General features: G+C 43.4%; 1 protein-coding gene across 1 annotated transcript in view; it reads left to right on the top strand.

The window, feature by feature from the left end:
* Positions 1 to 15,837, top strand: part of cntnap5a (contactin associated protein family member 5a) — a 125,758-nt gene that overhangs the window by 54,015 nt on the left and 55,906 nt on the right. The window contains exons 5-7 of the mRNA XM_005940848.2: positions 9,620 to 9,823; positions 10,167 to 10,351; positions 14,358 to 14,501. Coding sequence (XP_005940910.1) covers positions 9,620 to 9,823; positions 10,167 to 10,351; positions 14,358 to 14,501 — 533 coding nt within the window. The remainder of the gene's footprint in view (positions 1 to 9,619; positions 9,824 to 10,166; positions 10,352 to 14,357; positions 14,502 to 15,837) is intronic.

Raw genomic sequence — 15,837 nt, 5'->3', positions numbered from 1 at the left:
TTACAGAGATGCACATCACCTAATATGCTTAATTGGTAGTAGGCTTTCGAGCCTATACAGCTTGGAGTAAGACAACATGCATGAAGAGGATGATATGGACAAAATACTCATTTGCGTAATAATTCTGCACTCTCTGTATGTCTATTGTACCCATCTCACATGATTGGATTTTATCCCTATCTTTTCCAAACATCATGAAATAATCTATCCCTGTATAAAGGGAATGTGGAGCTGAGTAATGAGAATAATCTCTCCTTGTAGGGAAACGATTTCTCCATACGTCAATTAAATCTACCTCTTCAAAAAGTGCAGAGACTCTTTTATACAAAGTACTTGATTCCAGCATTCTTCTATTAGAGCTATCTAAATCCGGCCGCAGGCAAATATTCAGATTGCCGCCACAAATCAAGGGGCCTTGGGTTTCTGTCACCATTATATTAATAATTTTTTTAAAGAAACTCAGGTCACTTCCTGGTGGTGCATCAACATTCATTTATGTAACCAGATTACCATCAACCGTTCCCCGAACCAGTATAAACCTCCCCTCCTTATCCTTAATTTCAGACAACTTTTCAAAGTTTAGATCCCTAGAGATTAAGATCACCACACCTCGCCTGCAGCCAGATTTTTATGATGAGGAGAACATGTTTGTAAAGCCCATTCTCTTGAGTTTTCCATGTTCATTATTAGTCAAGTGGGTTTCTTGGAAATATACGATCTATGCTCAATCTTTCTTCATTTTAGTTAGAAATCTACTTCGCTTAATAGGATTTGTAAGCCCATTTACATTAAAAGAAATAACCTTCATCCCTTTGGCACTCACTTTTCATAAAATGAAGTATCAGAACTTGAATAACTTATTGACTGGTCAACTCCCTCTGAGAACCCGAGCAATGAACAATAATAACTGCTCAAAACCAAACAGAAAAAGAAAAACGTGATTCCAAGATTGGGGTCATTCCTATCAGACCCTGGCACATATGTTGTGTAAGTCCCACCAGCAGGGGGAAGCCTCTCCTTGCTAAAGGATAAGGGCCCCTGATTTCACCTTTAAGGTGCATTTCTCCATCGTCTCTCTGATAGTCTTAACTATCCATCTAGTAAGGGGAAGGTATCTATTGTCTCACCCATTTTGACAGAGTAGTATATCCTCATTGGTCTCCTGTAATGGAGGGGGAGCACCTCCTAAAAATCTGAAGATGCTCACGAATGGTTCTTTCTCTGTGCCCCTCTGAGTCGCGCCGCTGCAACATCCCCATCGTCTCCCACGCTGAACTTGACAACTGCTCCGTTAGGGTTTGCTTCTGTGTGACTTTAGCGATCTGGAATCCCCTGGTTCGCATATCCGCGTCGCCTCCTCCGCCGTCGAATAGAGCACAGTTCCATCCTGATAGAAAACCCTCAATTTAGCAGGATAGGGAGTCTGAGATCTTATGTTCTGTTGTTTCAAAGCCTTTTTAGCTTCAGCATAGTCCTTACGTTTCCGCAGGATGGCTGGGGCATTGCACTCGGTCTTCCACTTTCGCGATACGGGTCTCTGCTTCGGTTATCTTATTGTTGACTCTGACCAGGTCAGACTTGAAATCTTGGAACTCTCTCCAAAAGTCCCGTATTTCTTCCAGTATCGTGGTTAAAGCATAATCTTCCTCCACACTAGCCATACCATTAGCTTCGTGTCGAGGTGGTGACGCCACTGCAGGAATCCCTTCATTTGTACGTTCCTCTGCCGACTCTTTCTGCTTGTCTCTTTTCCCTATGTTCACCCCGCGTATACCTTTACTGTATGTCGAAAGATTTTTAGTAATTTAGATGCTTTACGGGGTGAAATAATTAATTATGAGAGAGCTACCCGTTAAGCTGCCATTCGGTGGGGTGACGTCACCAGAACCCCCAACCTGGAACTTTTAATCATTAAATGTCGCCCCTTCTATCTGCCTCCGCAGACATAGCCTGCACAGTCTACATTTCGCCTCATGCGGACACTGCCTTGTGCGAGCTACACAAGGCTCTCACACAGCATTGAACATTTCACCAGTCACGAGGGAGATCGGACGCTGGACGGACCAATCAGTGGCCGCACTGCAGGACCGACTTAATGACATAGGCTGGGAGATGTTCCGGCACAGCTCTGATGATATCGACATGTTTACAGAAGTGATTGTGGGATACATTGGGAAACTAATGGATGACACCGTGGAAAAAAAAACTATCATCTGTACATTTCTGAGTCAGAAGGCATGATTGGACAAAAACATCCACGAGACCAACTGCTCCACTGGCGATGCCATATCACAGCTGTTACACACAACCCTGTGCCATTTGGACCCTATGTTCTGTTTGTGGGCTACAGTTCTGCATTCAACACAATAATCCCCTCAAATCTTTTCACCAAGTTGAAGGATCTAGGTCCTCTACCAGAGGCCTGGGAGCTTGAGGGTCCTGCACAGTATCTTAGCTGGTCCTAGGACTGCGCTCTTCTGGACAGAGATCTCCGATGTTGTTCCTGGGGTCTGCTGGAGCCACTCGCCTCGCTTGGGAGTCACTGCACTTGGTGCTCTGATTACCACTGGGACCACTGTTACCTGGTGGTGGCTGTGGCTCAGGTGGTAGAGCAGATCAGCTACAGGTTGGTGGTTCGATTCCTGACTCCCCCAGTCTGCATGCCAAATATCCTTGGGCAAGACCAAGGGTTACTAACCCCAAATTGCCCTCCGATGCGTCCATCAGAGTATGAATGTGTGTGAATGTTGTTTAGTTGCACTTCAGTTTAGAAGTGCTTGTATGAGTGTGATTGGGTGAATGAGGCATGTTGTATACAGCGCTTTGAGTACTCCGGGAGAGTAGAAAAGCACTATATAAGAATCAATCCATTTACTTCACCAAGGGCTCAGAGAAGAGCCCTTGGACTGGACAACCTCGACCCAAAATTAAGGCTATTACTGGTGCCAACTGCAGCCCCATAACCATCAGAAGGCATCTGAGACTGAAGGGCTTCAAAAACAAAAAACGTCTTCAAAGGCCGCGTCTCCTTGAACGCCACAGATCTGACCATTTGAACTTTGCAGGAGAGCACCAAACATTAGAAATTGAAAGGCAGAAGAAAGTTTTATTCTCTGATGAGAATAAATGTAACCTTGATGGTCCTGATGGTTTCCAACATCATTGGAATGACAAGCAGATCCCACCACAGTGGAGGGGGCACCATAATGGTCTGGGGTGCTTTTTAATTCAGTGGAACAATCTAGTTTCACGAGGTGCAGGGGCGTCAAACAGCTGCGGGCTATGTCCAGATGTTGCAGAGAGCCTGCTCATGACTGAGGGCCCTCGTCTGTGTGGTAACCACTGGGTTTTTCAACAGGACAACGCTACAGTACCCAATGCCCACTGGACAAGGGACTTCTTCCAGGAGAATAACATCACTCTTTTGCACCATCCTGCGTGTTCCCCTGATCTAAATCCAACTGAGAGCCTTTGGGGATGGATGGCGAGGGAAGTTTACAAAAATTTACAAGAGTTCCAGACAGTAGAAGCCCTTCGTGCAGCCATTTTCAACACTTGAAATGTTCCCATCACCTCATGGAAACTCTTGCATCAAGTATGCCGCAACAAATTTTTGAAGTAATCAACAACAACGGTGGAGCTCCTCATTACTGAGTTCATGTTTGGAACTCTGATTTCTGTGTTGGGGGGGTTTCCGGGATTTTTTGGAGGTGTGGTCTGAAACTTTGGAACAGCCTGCTTCAGTTTAAACGTTGTTTTCAATAAATTGCTCAAAAGAATATTTTGTCTCACTCCCATTTCTTCTTGTTGCATTTGAAGCTCTTCTTAAAAGCTTGTTAAGATCCAACCATGTAAAACGTGATTTTTTGCCAAGTGGTCTTAAACTTTTCATTGGGACGCTATATATTGTCAACCACCTCCTCTACATGGATGACATCAAGCTGTATGCCAAGAGTGTATGAAACATCGATTCACTGATCCACACCACCAGAATATACAACAAGGACACTGGGATGTCATTCAGGCTGGAGAAGCCGCATGATAACAACGAGAGGGAAGGTAGTCGGAACTGAGGGGACCGAACTACCAGAAGGCAGCATTGCAGACATCATGGTCATCAGCTACAAGTACCTGGTGATCCCAAAGGTACAAGGAAACTACAAAGAGGCTGCTAGGAAAGCTGCAACCACCAAGTACCTTCAGAGGGTCAGGCTGTGTCCTGAGGAGTCAGCTGAACGGTAAGAACAAGATCCGGGCTATCAACACCTACGCCCTGCCCGTGATCAGGTACCCTGCTGGGATAATAAGCTGGCCAAAGGAGGAGATAGAAGCCACTGACATCAAGACAAGAAAGCTCCTGACCATGCATGGAGGGTTTCACCTAGGGGTGGGTGGTATGAACGGTATACGGTAGAAACTATATAAATTTGGCCAACGGTAGAGATTTTGACTATACCACTCTACCGCGATAGCGCATGTTGATGGTGTCATCAAGCAGAGCCTGTTTTGGTTGAAAGCATTGCAGCGGCTGCAAACAATATCATCTGCAAATTATGCCGGGTGACAGTAATAGCAAAGAGACGAAGCACTTTTGGAAGATGGGGAAAGCCAAAAACTGCGCTTCCTCCACTTCGCTACCATTGATACATTAATGCGGTATTCTATCACAGCTGCTCTATTCCCATGTTGTTGCAGTACATTAATGACTAACCTCGTACTGTGGATGGATTATCTCAGTTGTTCTCCTGACTGAAGTTTGGTCTGTTTACAGCATCCTGCTATGCGATTTCATTTGTCTCTAACAATCAGGAACCTTCACGTTAACTTTTATCGAGTGGAAAAAAATTGGCGTTCATCCTCCAGCTTCACTGTGCTAATGTTATGCTAACGTAGCTGTTTTGCTAGCAGTCACGTACAGGACATCATTATATACAAGCTAGTCCAGCTTCAGTAACCCTACAAACGCCACTGCTGTTTAGTTTTCTGTCTTCATTTATGTTGGAAGTGATAGCAGAGCTGTACGTTTTAATTTTTTCAGAAATCTCTCAGTCAGAACATGCTATATCATGTTTAGGTGGAAGCTAGCGAGCTAACTTCCTGCTAACTTCCAACTCCGTTGATTTGAATAAATTCTGTTTTCATGGATGCCTGGATGTTAAACTTAATTGTTACACCTGGTAAAGCAGCAACGCTGATCATTTTATTAAAGGTGAAAGAATTTAGACAGTTTTTCAACTCTCAGTGATGCCACAGTGTTTGTTTGACTTTGGGACCTGAAGGAGACGGAGTTTAGGACCCAGAATACTCTGCGAGGTTTCTGACTACGGCAGCTGTAATGCTCCGACAATCCATCAGGCAGTGCGGCTTCGTAGCTTACCAAAGTCGGACTAAAACATTTTTGGACAGATTTCTACGCGCCGTGTAGCACATAAAATCGGTTCGAGGTCAGTAAGCACAACCAGAATTCATACATAAGGCACACTGTCGATTTTGAGAAAATTAAAGCATTTTAAGTGTGCCTTGTAGTGTGTAAAATACGTTATACAGAAGAAAAGAATATATCGCGATATATATTGTTACCGCACATGCTTCAAATTATACCGTAATATGGATTTTAGGCCATATCGCCCAGCCCTAGTTTCACCCCAAGTCCAGCACTTGGCTGTACGCTAAGTGGAAGGAAGGAGGCCGGGGACTGGTGAGTGTCGCATGAGACAACGACAATCCACGATGTTCAGGAGACGCCCACTAGGGTGGTGGCAAATGGCTGAGCTAAGATCCTGTGGGACTTCAACATACAGAGGGACAAAATGGTGATGGCTAACCAACCAGACATAGTAGTGGTGGACAAGAAGAGGAAGATGGCTGTAGTGATAGATGTAGCGGTTCCAATTGACAGCAACATCAGGAAGAAGGAACACGAGAAGCTCGTGCAGTACCAAGGCTTCAGAGAACAGCTCGAGAAGATGTAGAGGGTGAAGGTAACAGTGGTCCCAGTGGTAAAGGTTTGAATCATATCTATCTATTAGACTCCAGTTTACCCAAGTAAATGGAAAACCTTCACACATTAATTATGGAGTTCCACAGGATCCTACATTGGGGCCAATTCTATTTACATTATATTATTCTTCCCTTAGGGAGTATTATTAGATATATCATACACTTCCATTACTATGCAAATAATACCTACATGATAGCCATGATGCACAGTTTTGTCTGTCTATGAGGACAAACACAAATTAGTTAAATTGCAGGAATAACTAAAAGCAGGGGTGGGAGAACTCAAGGGCTGGTGTCCTGAACATTTCCGATATGTCCTTGATCAAACCCAGCTGATTTAAACAGCTGAATGACCTCCTCAACATGTGTCTTAAGTTCTCCAGAGGCCTGGTCATGAACTTATCATTTGATTCAGGTGTGCTGACCCAGGGTGAGATCTAAAACCTGCAGTCTAGAGTTCCCCACCCCTGCATTAAAGTATGATCTGTATGACCTCTGATTTCCAGCTTCTAAAATAAAAACTGAGGTTATTGGAGTAATTTTTGACCACGCTATGTCCCTACATATCAAATATGCAGGGATGCTTTCTTGTATGTACACAATATCTCTAAAATTACAAACATCCTGTCTTAAAGTGCTGCAAAAACCAGTTAATTAAAGTTCATTACTTCTAGATTTGGACAATTATATATAATTATTATCAGCTCGTTCTAACAGCTCCATGTAAAGACTTCACAATACTGCAATAAAGGGACTGACGGGGACAGAGACAAATTATATTGCTCTCATATTAGTTTCTCTTTAGTGGTTCCCTGTTAAATCTACAATGAAATGTAAAATCCTATATAAAGTACTCACATACAAGGTCTTGATTAATCAGGTCCTATCATATCTTAAAGACCTCATAGTACCGTATCACCCCCGATAGAGCAGTTTCCTTTCAGATTGCAGGCTTACTTGTAATATTTAGTATTAAGTGGAAAGGAAGGCAGAGACTTCAGCCCCTTTTTATGTGAAACCAGCTCCCAGTTTGGATTGGGGAGACAGACATCCTGTCAACTTTTAAAGTTCAGTTTAAATAGTTTCTTTTGGATAAAAGTTTTGGTAATGGCTGGATCAAGTGACCCTGAACCTTTCCTTCGATGCACTCCAAAAAACATTTACCTTTTTTAACTTTTTATGTGTTTATAAAGCATTTTAATCATTAGTTATTATTATTCTCTGGCTTTTTTGCACAGTGTGTCTTTTGTCATTTCTCCCAACCCCGACCGATCACAGGGAGTGTTTCATTTCTGCTGATGCCAAATACTTGCTCATAGAGGGTCCTCTGATAATTGGGATTTTCTCTCTATTATTCGAGGCTTTTACCTTACTATTTTTGTTATCTGGTGCTGAATGAATTCAGCTGAACGAGCTGGTGGGGCCGAATTGCCTTTTTATTGTGTGGACACATACTAAAAAACATGTTTTATTTGCAGAATGCCAAATGCCTGAACCCAAGAGAGGCTAGGTACCAGTTGCTTTTTAGTTGGTTTACCTTCATAATCACGTACTGTGCGGGTTTCCAAAATATTAACCTGAAGCTCTCGTCTGACAGTTCTCCACAGATTTCAGCTTTCCTGAACCAAGATCCTTCCTCACTCTTTCAGTGCCATAGAATATATCTTAGCCTGGACAGTACTAAATGTGCCAGGAGTAAAACTGGAACTAGTAGGTCAGTTAGTAAGTAAGAGTAATACAATTTTATTTGTTTAGCACCTTTGATAACAATCACAAAGTGCTTCACAGAAAATAAAACATGAAAAAAAAATTAACCAAAGCCAAGTTTAAAAAGATGAGTTTTTAGCTGTTTTTAAAAAAGAGACCACTGAGTCCACAGATCTCAAGCTCAAAGGGAGAGAGCTCCAGTCTTGGGGCCACAGTTACAAAAGCTCTGTCACCTTTTGGTAGCAGCCTCGTATGATGGACAACCAGCGAGCCCTGATCACATGACCTCAGGGACCTGCTGGGGAGGTATGGATGTAAAAGAGCTCTGAAAAGAACTCCAAGATTCCTGGTAGGAGCACAAACAGACTTTGGTTTTCTGGTCATTATGTAGAAAAAAGTTATCAGTCATCCAACCTCTAATGGAGTCTATGCACCTATGCAAAATCTGTAGTTTGGAAACATCTTGGGGCTCAAAGGAACCCACCCAGTGTCTCAGCCCATCTAGCAAAATGTGATGATCAACAGTATCAAAGGCAGAGGTCAGGTCCAACATCAGCAAAACGGAGCATTCTCCTCATCACATCAAGACATCACTGAACACTCTAAGAAGTGCAGTTTCAGTAGAGTGGGCTCCGCGGATGAATTTATGCAGAGTGTATCCAGAACAGTTATAAGCTGCGTAGCCACAACCTTTTCTAAAATCTTAGCAATGAATGGTAGTTTTGAAATTGGTCTATAACTGCTAAGCACAGAAGCGTCAAACTTGGGTTTTTTGTTGCAGCTGTTCCTCTTCCTGTTCCCTATTGCCGTATTGGCACTTACAGAACCTCCGATTTTTTTGTGGCCTGCCTCGATCGGAAGTAACAAAGTCATACTAGCCATCATATACAGATTTCTAAGAGACCTACTGTCATTGAAACAGCAAACTGGTTAATCATGTGTTCCAGCTTTATGGCATTCCTTGTGGCATTTAATGGAGGTCCCCTCTTTGTCTCTCAGGTCTCAAAAATCTTTGAAAGCTAAACTTAGTTTGATCCTTAATCTAATGGAGAAATGGTGAAAACTAGGAACAGCATTATGGTGTTTGATGTTATCAGATCCATGGTCCTGGAGCTCTCATTTGGCCTGGTTAGAATATCTGCATAATACATTTACCTCCTCTGCAACTGGTCACTGCTCTTCTAAAGCCTCTTAAGCCTCTTAAAGCTTCCATTGTTCCCCATTCTATAAGGCAGTGACTGTGCCATCGGTTTAACACTATCTTTGCCAACATGTGCATGGAAGCAGGCTATCGCAGTTCTTCTTCGAACTGCTGAACAAAATTGCCACCCTGCAGACAGGAGGAGAACCCTGTCTGCCCAGTATGTTCCAGAACGTTTGGCTTCCATCAATGGGACATTACGTTGATGCACCTTTTAAAATGGACAGAATAATAGATTACCTGTATCCATGATAATCACTCAAACTTGCACATTTCTCAAATAAAGCCAGTGTCTTCCAGTCTTCTGCCCACACTCCACTGAACCACTCTCTCTTTTTCTGGATAGCTGCCTAACTGTCTGCTGCTCGTTCAAAGCCGCTGTTCTGGAAACTAACAAGCAAGATGTCAAAATGACATTAAAAATACCTCTTCTGCCATCGTTTACATCCTCCGATGACCTCCCTGCTCGGTACCAGTTGGGAAAATGTATTCCTGTCGTTTGATTATCTTTACGTAAAACGTTTAAACCACCAAGTTGTCTGAGTCTGCTCTCAGGTCCAGTTCATGCTGAAAATATGACAGTATCTGCACTGTGATTTGTAAGATGCACATGAGTTAAGACAACCAAATAGATATTAGACACACTTTAATTGTCCTTTACTTACAGTCACTGACGTAATACTGACTCTAGAGTTGATCCTTTTCTTGTAGAGTCATACGTGGCAGACTTTGATGGCAGAAGCTCATTGCTGTATCGGTTCAACCAGAAGTCCATGTCGACGGTCAAGGACGTGATTTCTCTGCGCTTCAAAAGCCATCAGGCCGAGGGCGTATTGCTGCATGGAGAGGGGCAGAGAGGAGATTACATCACCCTAGAACTTCACAGAGGAAGACTGGACCTCTACCTCAACCTAGGTGAGCTCTGTTTTTCCAGTGTTCCTGTGGACATTGACGTGTCATTGCTAGAGATGAAGAGCGTGAGTGTGTTTGAGGGGATATGGGGCCTTTAGAGGAGATATATTTTGGAGGATGTCTTTACGATTAAGTTCTCATTAGCTCAACCTGAATGTATAATAAGCTCACTGAATGGGAAGAGCAGTGCTGTTCCTTACAAACGATACTGAAAGGTACAGACCAGCTTGGCTTTGTTGAGAGAAGTTTGAGAAGCAGTGCCTACTTCCACCTGTACATACACAAATACAGCGTCATTACTGGAGATGTGTCTGCTCACTGTCTTCTTGGTCTTCTGTTTGTAAAGATGATAGCAGAGCGAGGTTCAGCAGCCATCGTGTTCCTGTCACTGTGGGCAGTCTGCTGGATGACCAGCACTGGCACTCGGTTCATATAGAGCGCTTCAACAAGCAGGTTAACCTCACAGTGGACTCCTACACACAGCGCTTCCAAACCAAAGGGGAAGGACACTCACTGGAGGTGGACTACGAGGTGAGTCCATGTGCTGACTGGATTACAGACAGTGGAGGTTAGACAGCAGTTAATGGATTTAGCTGCTGAGGATGAGACAACCCTGTCATTATTAAAGCACTGATGAACTGTGCTCATGGTGCTAAACAGACTCTAGCCTGTGTATGTCCTGAAAGAGGCTTTATTTGAAATAATCATTTGAAAAACAGAGAGAAACAGAAATAGCAGACGGGTCATTTTTGATTCCTCAAAAGAACAGCTGCCTGCCAAGAACGCTGGCAGCCTCTGCAGACCTTTACACAGCATTTAACATTGTGTGACTCTGCATTGTATGCTGTGCAAACAGGGACATTTTGCTTTAACCCCCAAAGACCTTGGATACATTTTAGCAAAAAAAAAAAAAACATACCTAGATTCAGTCGGTAAACGCTTCACAACTCTGCAGCCGAACTATGCAACCTTGGCCTCTCTGGACACGAGACAAATGGCCCCAGAAACTGTCCTTCAGTCTTATTAAGATTAAAGTGTGAGCAAAAGCCTTATGACCGAGAAAATTTCGATGCTATTAGTGTGTTTAAGAAAAGGTTTAGCTCTACCAGATTTGATGCTTCACAAATGACAATTTAATCCCATCAGTACTAGGGGGTCTTATTATTGTAGCATACGGAGAGCTGTGCAGACTCTGCTTGGTTTGTGTATTAATAAGAGATACATCCGTGTCCCAGTGCTGGGACTGGCGGACTTAAGTGATTCTAACTTTATTTATTGTAAACCCATTCAAGCCATTCATGAACAGAATGTTCATCCTCAGTACATCTGGAACAAAACCAAAAACCATACATGCAGTGGAGTCTAAACAAAACAGAAAACAGTCCAGGGCGTTGGCCAGGAGGACAAAACTAGCAGGAGGCTGACACAGAGGAATTCTGGAGGATGACTGGGAGGCCAGCAGCAGAGATCAACTCATGATGGAAAAGACGTGGCCTATCTGGAGGCTTGGCCAGAGATTACCGATGGCTGAAGAGGTCGGACTCCTCTGGTGGCTTGGCCGGGAGCCGGAGGCGACATGGGAGGAGACGGGACTCTTCTGGAGACATCGACAGAGGCTGCCACTGCGACGGAGACCCTCTGCTGACAAGGGCGGAAGCCGGCTCTTAGGTGGCTTGGATGGAGTCTGGCATCCAAGTCCATGCCAGGCTGATATGTCCAGGTGACTGGACAGGACAACAGCCACAGTGAAGATAATGGAGCCACTTAGACAGGTTGATCAGCGTCTGAGGCAAGCAACCGAGCTGGAGTCCCACCTTTTGTCCAGGGCAGAATGTCGGCAACGGCATGCATGGAGGAGACTCTCTGGAAGCCAGCGGTGACAGTGATGGGACACTGCAGCAGCTCCACAGGTGGCCGACCGCCACAGCGAGGAGTTACTGGCTCAGGCTTTGGCTCAGACAGAGCAGGACTGAACACAGCAGGCTGAGCGGGGCCCTGTGGCTCGGACAGTACTGGCTTGGGACGCTCAGGGTCAGACATAGACAGATCAGGGTTGGCATGAAGAGATAAATGCTATAGAGGAATATGCAGTGAGGCAAATTCCCACGAACCCAAACATGTTCATGTGCAACTCTGGGAAATGTAGTTGATCGATTATAGGAGGCTAAACCAGCAGCTTTTGTCTGCTTCTGTTGCTTTGAGGAACAAAGTTCATATATGGGCTACATTTGTTACTGTTATTATCAGCTGTATGAGTCAGTTAGTAATTAATATTGATGTCAATATTAACACTGTAGCTGTCCTGTTTATAGTTAAATTCAGTATTTAATTTAAAAATTGTTTGCAACCAACATATGGTTGTTTAGTGAAGTCGTTAGCATTGATAAGAAGCTGTGAAAAAAATAGATCTAAAAACTGTTTTTCTTTTAAATGAAGATTAAAATACAGCATGTGTAATAACTGTATGGGGACATTACGTAAACATGTTATTGACAAGAATGTCAGGCTAGAACAGGCTTTCATATGCTGCTGCTCTGTTAGAGAAAGCTTTTAAGTCTGGCTTCATTCACAAGAGTGAGGTCATTAGTGAGGTCATTAGTGAGGTCATTAGTGAGGTCAGGCCCTGATGCCAGCTCATAGTGCTTGGATATGGAGTTCCTCATTATTTCCTGGGGCATGGATTGGGACGTTCTTCCATTAAAAATAAATAAATGAAAAAATGTAACATGTGCTTTGCTCCTGTTACATTAACAAAGGAAAAAGTCTTCCCTCAACTGCTGCGGCAATAAGACCACAGGGGAGTCATATACAGCATGTAACAGGTGTGATGTAGCTTTGGAGGCTGTGAGTGCTGCTCATAGGGGGTCATGTGATTGTTGGGTTTTCCTCTGTATCTATGAAGCGCCTTGAGGCGACTTTTGTTGTGATTTGGCGCTATATAAATAAAATTGAATTGAATTGAATTGAGTGTTACTCCGTCAGCATCTGCCATAGATTTAATAAATAAATAAACGCTGATATCTCCTCTTTTCACAAACGCATTCATTACCCAACCTGTGCACACACACACACACAAGCCCGTTCAGCTATCTTAGTAAGGACCTTCATTGACATAATGGTTTCCCTAGTTCAGGGGTCACAACCTTTTACACCCAAAGAGCCATTTGGACACAGTTTCCACGCAAAAGAAAACTCTGGGAGCCGCAAATACTTGTTGACATCTAAAATGAAGATAACACTGTATATATTGTTTTTTACCTTTATGCTTTGTGTGAACAACTAAGGTGTGTTGCTTATGAAATCCATGAAGTGCTACAGAGAAAATTACATTTTATTTATGTAATTAACACATTTTGAACTCTTAAAGAAATATAACAAAAGGAAAGACGCTGAACTAAAATGATCCAGCAAACAAAAACTGCTGTGAGCCACCAGCCTTATATCTCCTTTTGGAGCCTTGACCTGACTTTTAAAAAATAATTGGAAAAAAGCTCGATGCTGCTGAAAGAGGAAAAATAGATATTTGCAAAATTCTGCCTAAATATGTATTTTACCTGGTTAAGGTGTGTGGCGGGGCGTGGTCTGCAGCGCAACTGCAGGGGAGGCGGACTCACCTGAAAAGTGGTCAATAAAGAGATGCTGAAAAGCGTGTTCATGCAAACATCGTCGGGTCTGCCGTGATATGTTTACAACGGGACTTCTGCTCCTGAACCTCTGCGCACAGCGTCTGCAGGTCGGGGCTGTACGAAGTCACTTTCATCTCTACAGGACTGTAAGCTGTCGTCTGTGAGGCGTGAGCGTGTTTGTTTTAACATAGTTCACGGTGGAGCTGCTGACATGATGTGGATCCGAACATCCATAATTGGCCTACCTGGGGTTGAAAGTCTCGATAAATGCACGCCGTTTCGGCGGGTACACCGGCTTCTGCGAGTGTGACGCTTATTTTGAGCGATGAAAAAATAATAGAATATAATTTTATTTTTATATTTCAAAATCACAATAATCTTCCAATTTAGAACTACAAGGTAAAAAAGAACAAATATAAATAAAATACACTTCAGCTAAATACTTCTAATTTATTTTTCCCAAACCACGCGGAGCCGCACTATAAGGACTAAAGAGCCGCAGGTTGCCGACCCCTGGTCTAGCCCCTTACCCTAACCATTAAAAATCAAGGCCTGACCCTGACCATAACCTAATTGTAACCCTGACACTAAAACCACATTTTGAGCCTCAAAAATGCTTCAAACTTGTGAGGACCGTGGGTGTGTCCTCACAAGTGACTGTTGGTTCTCAAGTATAGTAGAATGCAGATTTCGGTCCTCAAAAAGATAGCTAGACAGGAACACACACACACATAAACAAACACACACACACACACACTTCTATTTATGTTTTGTGTTTGGTATTTTGCATATACTTTGGTTGTTGTTGTGTTGGCACAATGACAATAAAAGATGAATTGAATTTCACATCATTTTTGTTAAAAACACGAGTTGTTCTTGGTGAATCGGTTCCTGTATTTTCTTCTTTAAAGCTGAGCTTTGGAGGGATCCCGTTGCCGGGTAAGCCTGGCACCTTTCTGAGGAAGAACTTCAATGGTTGCATGGAAAACCTCTACTACAACGGGATCAATGTCATAGATCTGGCAAAGAGACGCAAGCCGCAGATACACAGCGTGGTGAGTTGTGTAGTTTTCCACAGTTACCGTGCTGCATGTGTTCTTAGTGAGTCTGTTGTGCATTAAGCTGAACTCAGCTCATATATGTAAAAAATGATGTGTGAAGATGTGTCACGCCCTGAAAAGCCTAGGTACCATGAAAACACAGACAGCAGTATTTGAGTTCTTCTGTCCTTTACAATCCTACACATCTGTGATAGACGAATATAACGACTGATTGTTTCTTTCTGGTGTCTATAAAGACAAACCTGTGCAGTGATTGACTTTTAAAAGCTCACAAATGTGAAAAAGCCTCACAGCACAGATGATCTCTATTAGGGAGCGAAGCTGATGTAATGATATTTATAAAGATAGGAAAAATGCAGGAAGAGTGCATCTGTAGGCGGGCAAAAGACTGTGGGCGAGTGGAGAGAGCGAAACTGTAAAGGTCTAATTTGGTAATCATATATCGCAGTGCAGTAATTCTATAGTCAGGTTTAGCAGGAGTGTGAGGCAACAGCATGGAGCAGCATCTCAGGACGGACCGACAACTTTATGAAAACATGTAAATAATCGTGGCTTGATTGCACATTTCTGTATAAGCTGGATGAAGTTTAGAGCATGTCCTCTGGAGGGACAGAAGGCCAAACGGCCGTGGTGAAGATAGGGTAACAAATAAGACTGGAGAAAGGTGCATTCCTCCATGGATGTGCTTTGACAGGAGGTCCACGGATAAAAGAGAAATGAGTGCAGCCTTATGTATTTTCTGTATTTGACAGAGAAATTTGAGTTTAGTGTGAATATGTGTGAATAAACATGAAGCCAAGCGATGGTGCTGCTGGAAAAGGCAGGCGCTCGCTGGCGTCGTTTCCCGGTTTTCTCTCTGCTGATTTGTGAGATATTTGATTGGTCACATTTAAGCGAGTCTTGTCAGACACTGAGGAACAAGTGACAATCGTTACAGCCCAATAAGCCCAAGTGCTGTTTGAGAGTCACCACCTACACCAATCACCGAGCCAGGTCTCATCTGAGACACCCCTGCCTTGACGTCTGACTGCTGCATTAAAAGGTCTTTACTGACAACAGAAGCAGAGGTGGAAGAGGCCGGCGTGATGGAAGCTGTGATGGAATTTCAATGGGACAGTCTCCCCGAGGTTGATGGGAGGAATCATACTGAAAGTCAAAGAGCTGTGATTGCCCCGTGCAGCACACACCACTGTCTGTGTTCGCAGCTCTGACATATTCCTTTACTTAATTCCATGGATGCTTTTATCAGGTTAAACTCGTGTGCTCGTCTTGGATCGAGACCTAAATGTTTGTCTTTGTTACAGAGACTGAGGAGCTAGAAGAGTCCACA

This window comes from Haplochromis burtoni, unplaced genomic scaffold (genome assembly GCF_018398535.1).
Source record: "Haplochromis burtoni strain Fernald_Lab_line unplaced genomic scaffold, NCSU_Asbu1 Contig_283, whole genome shotgun sequence".
Taxonomy (NCBI): domain Eukaryota; kingdom Metazoa; phylum Chordata; class Actinopteri; order Cichliformes; family Cichlidae; genus Haplochromis; species Haplochromis burtoni.
Note: the sequence above shows the minus strand (reverse complement) of the source record. Positions and strands in the feature narration are given on the sequence as shown.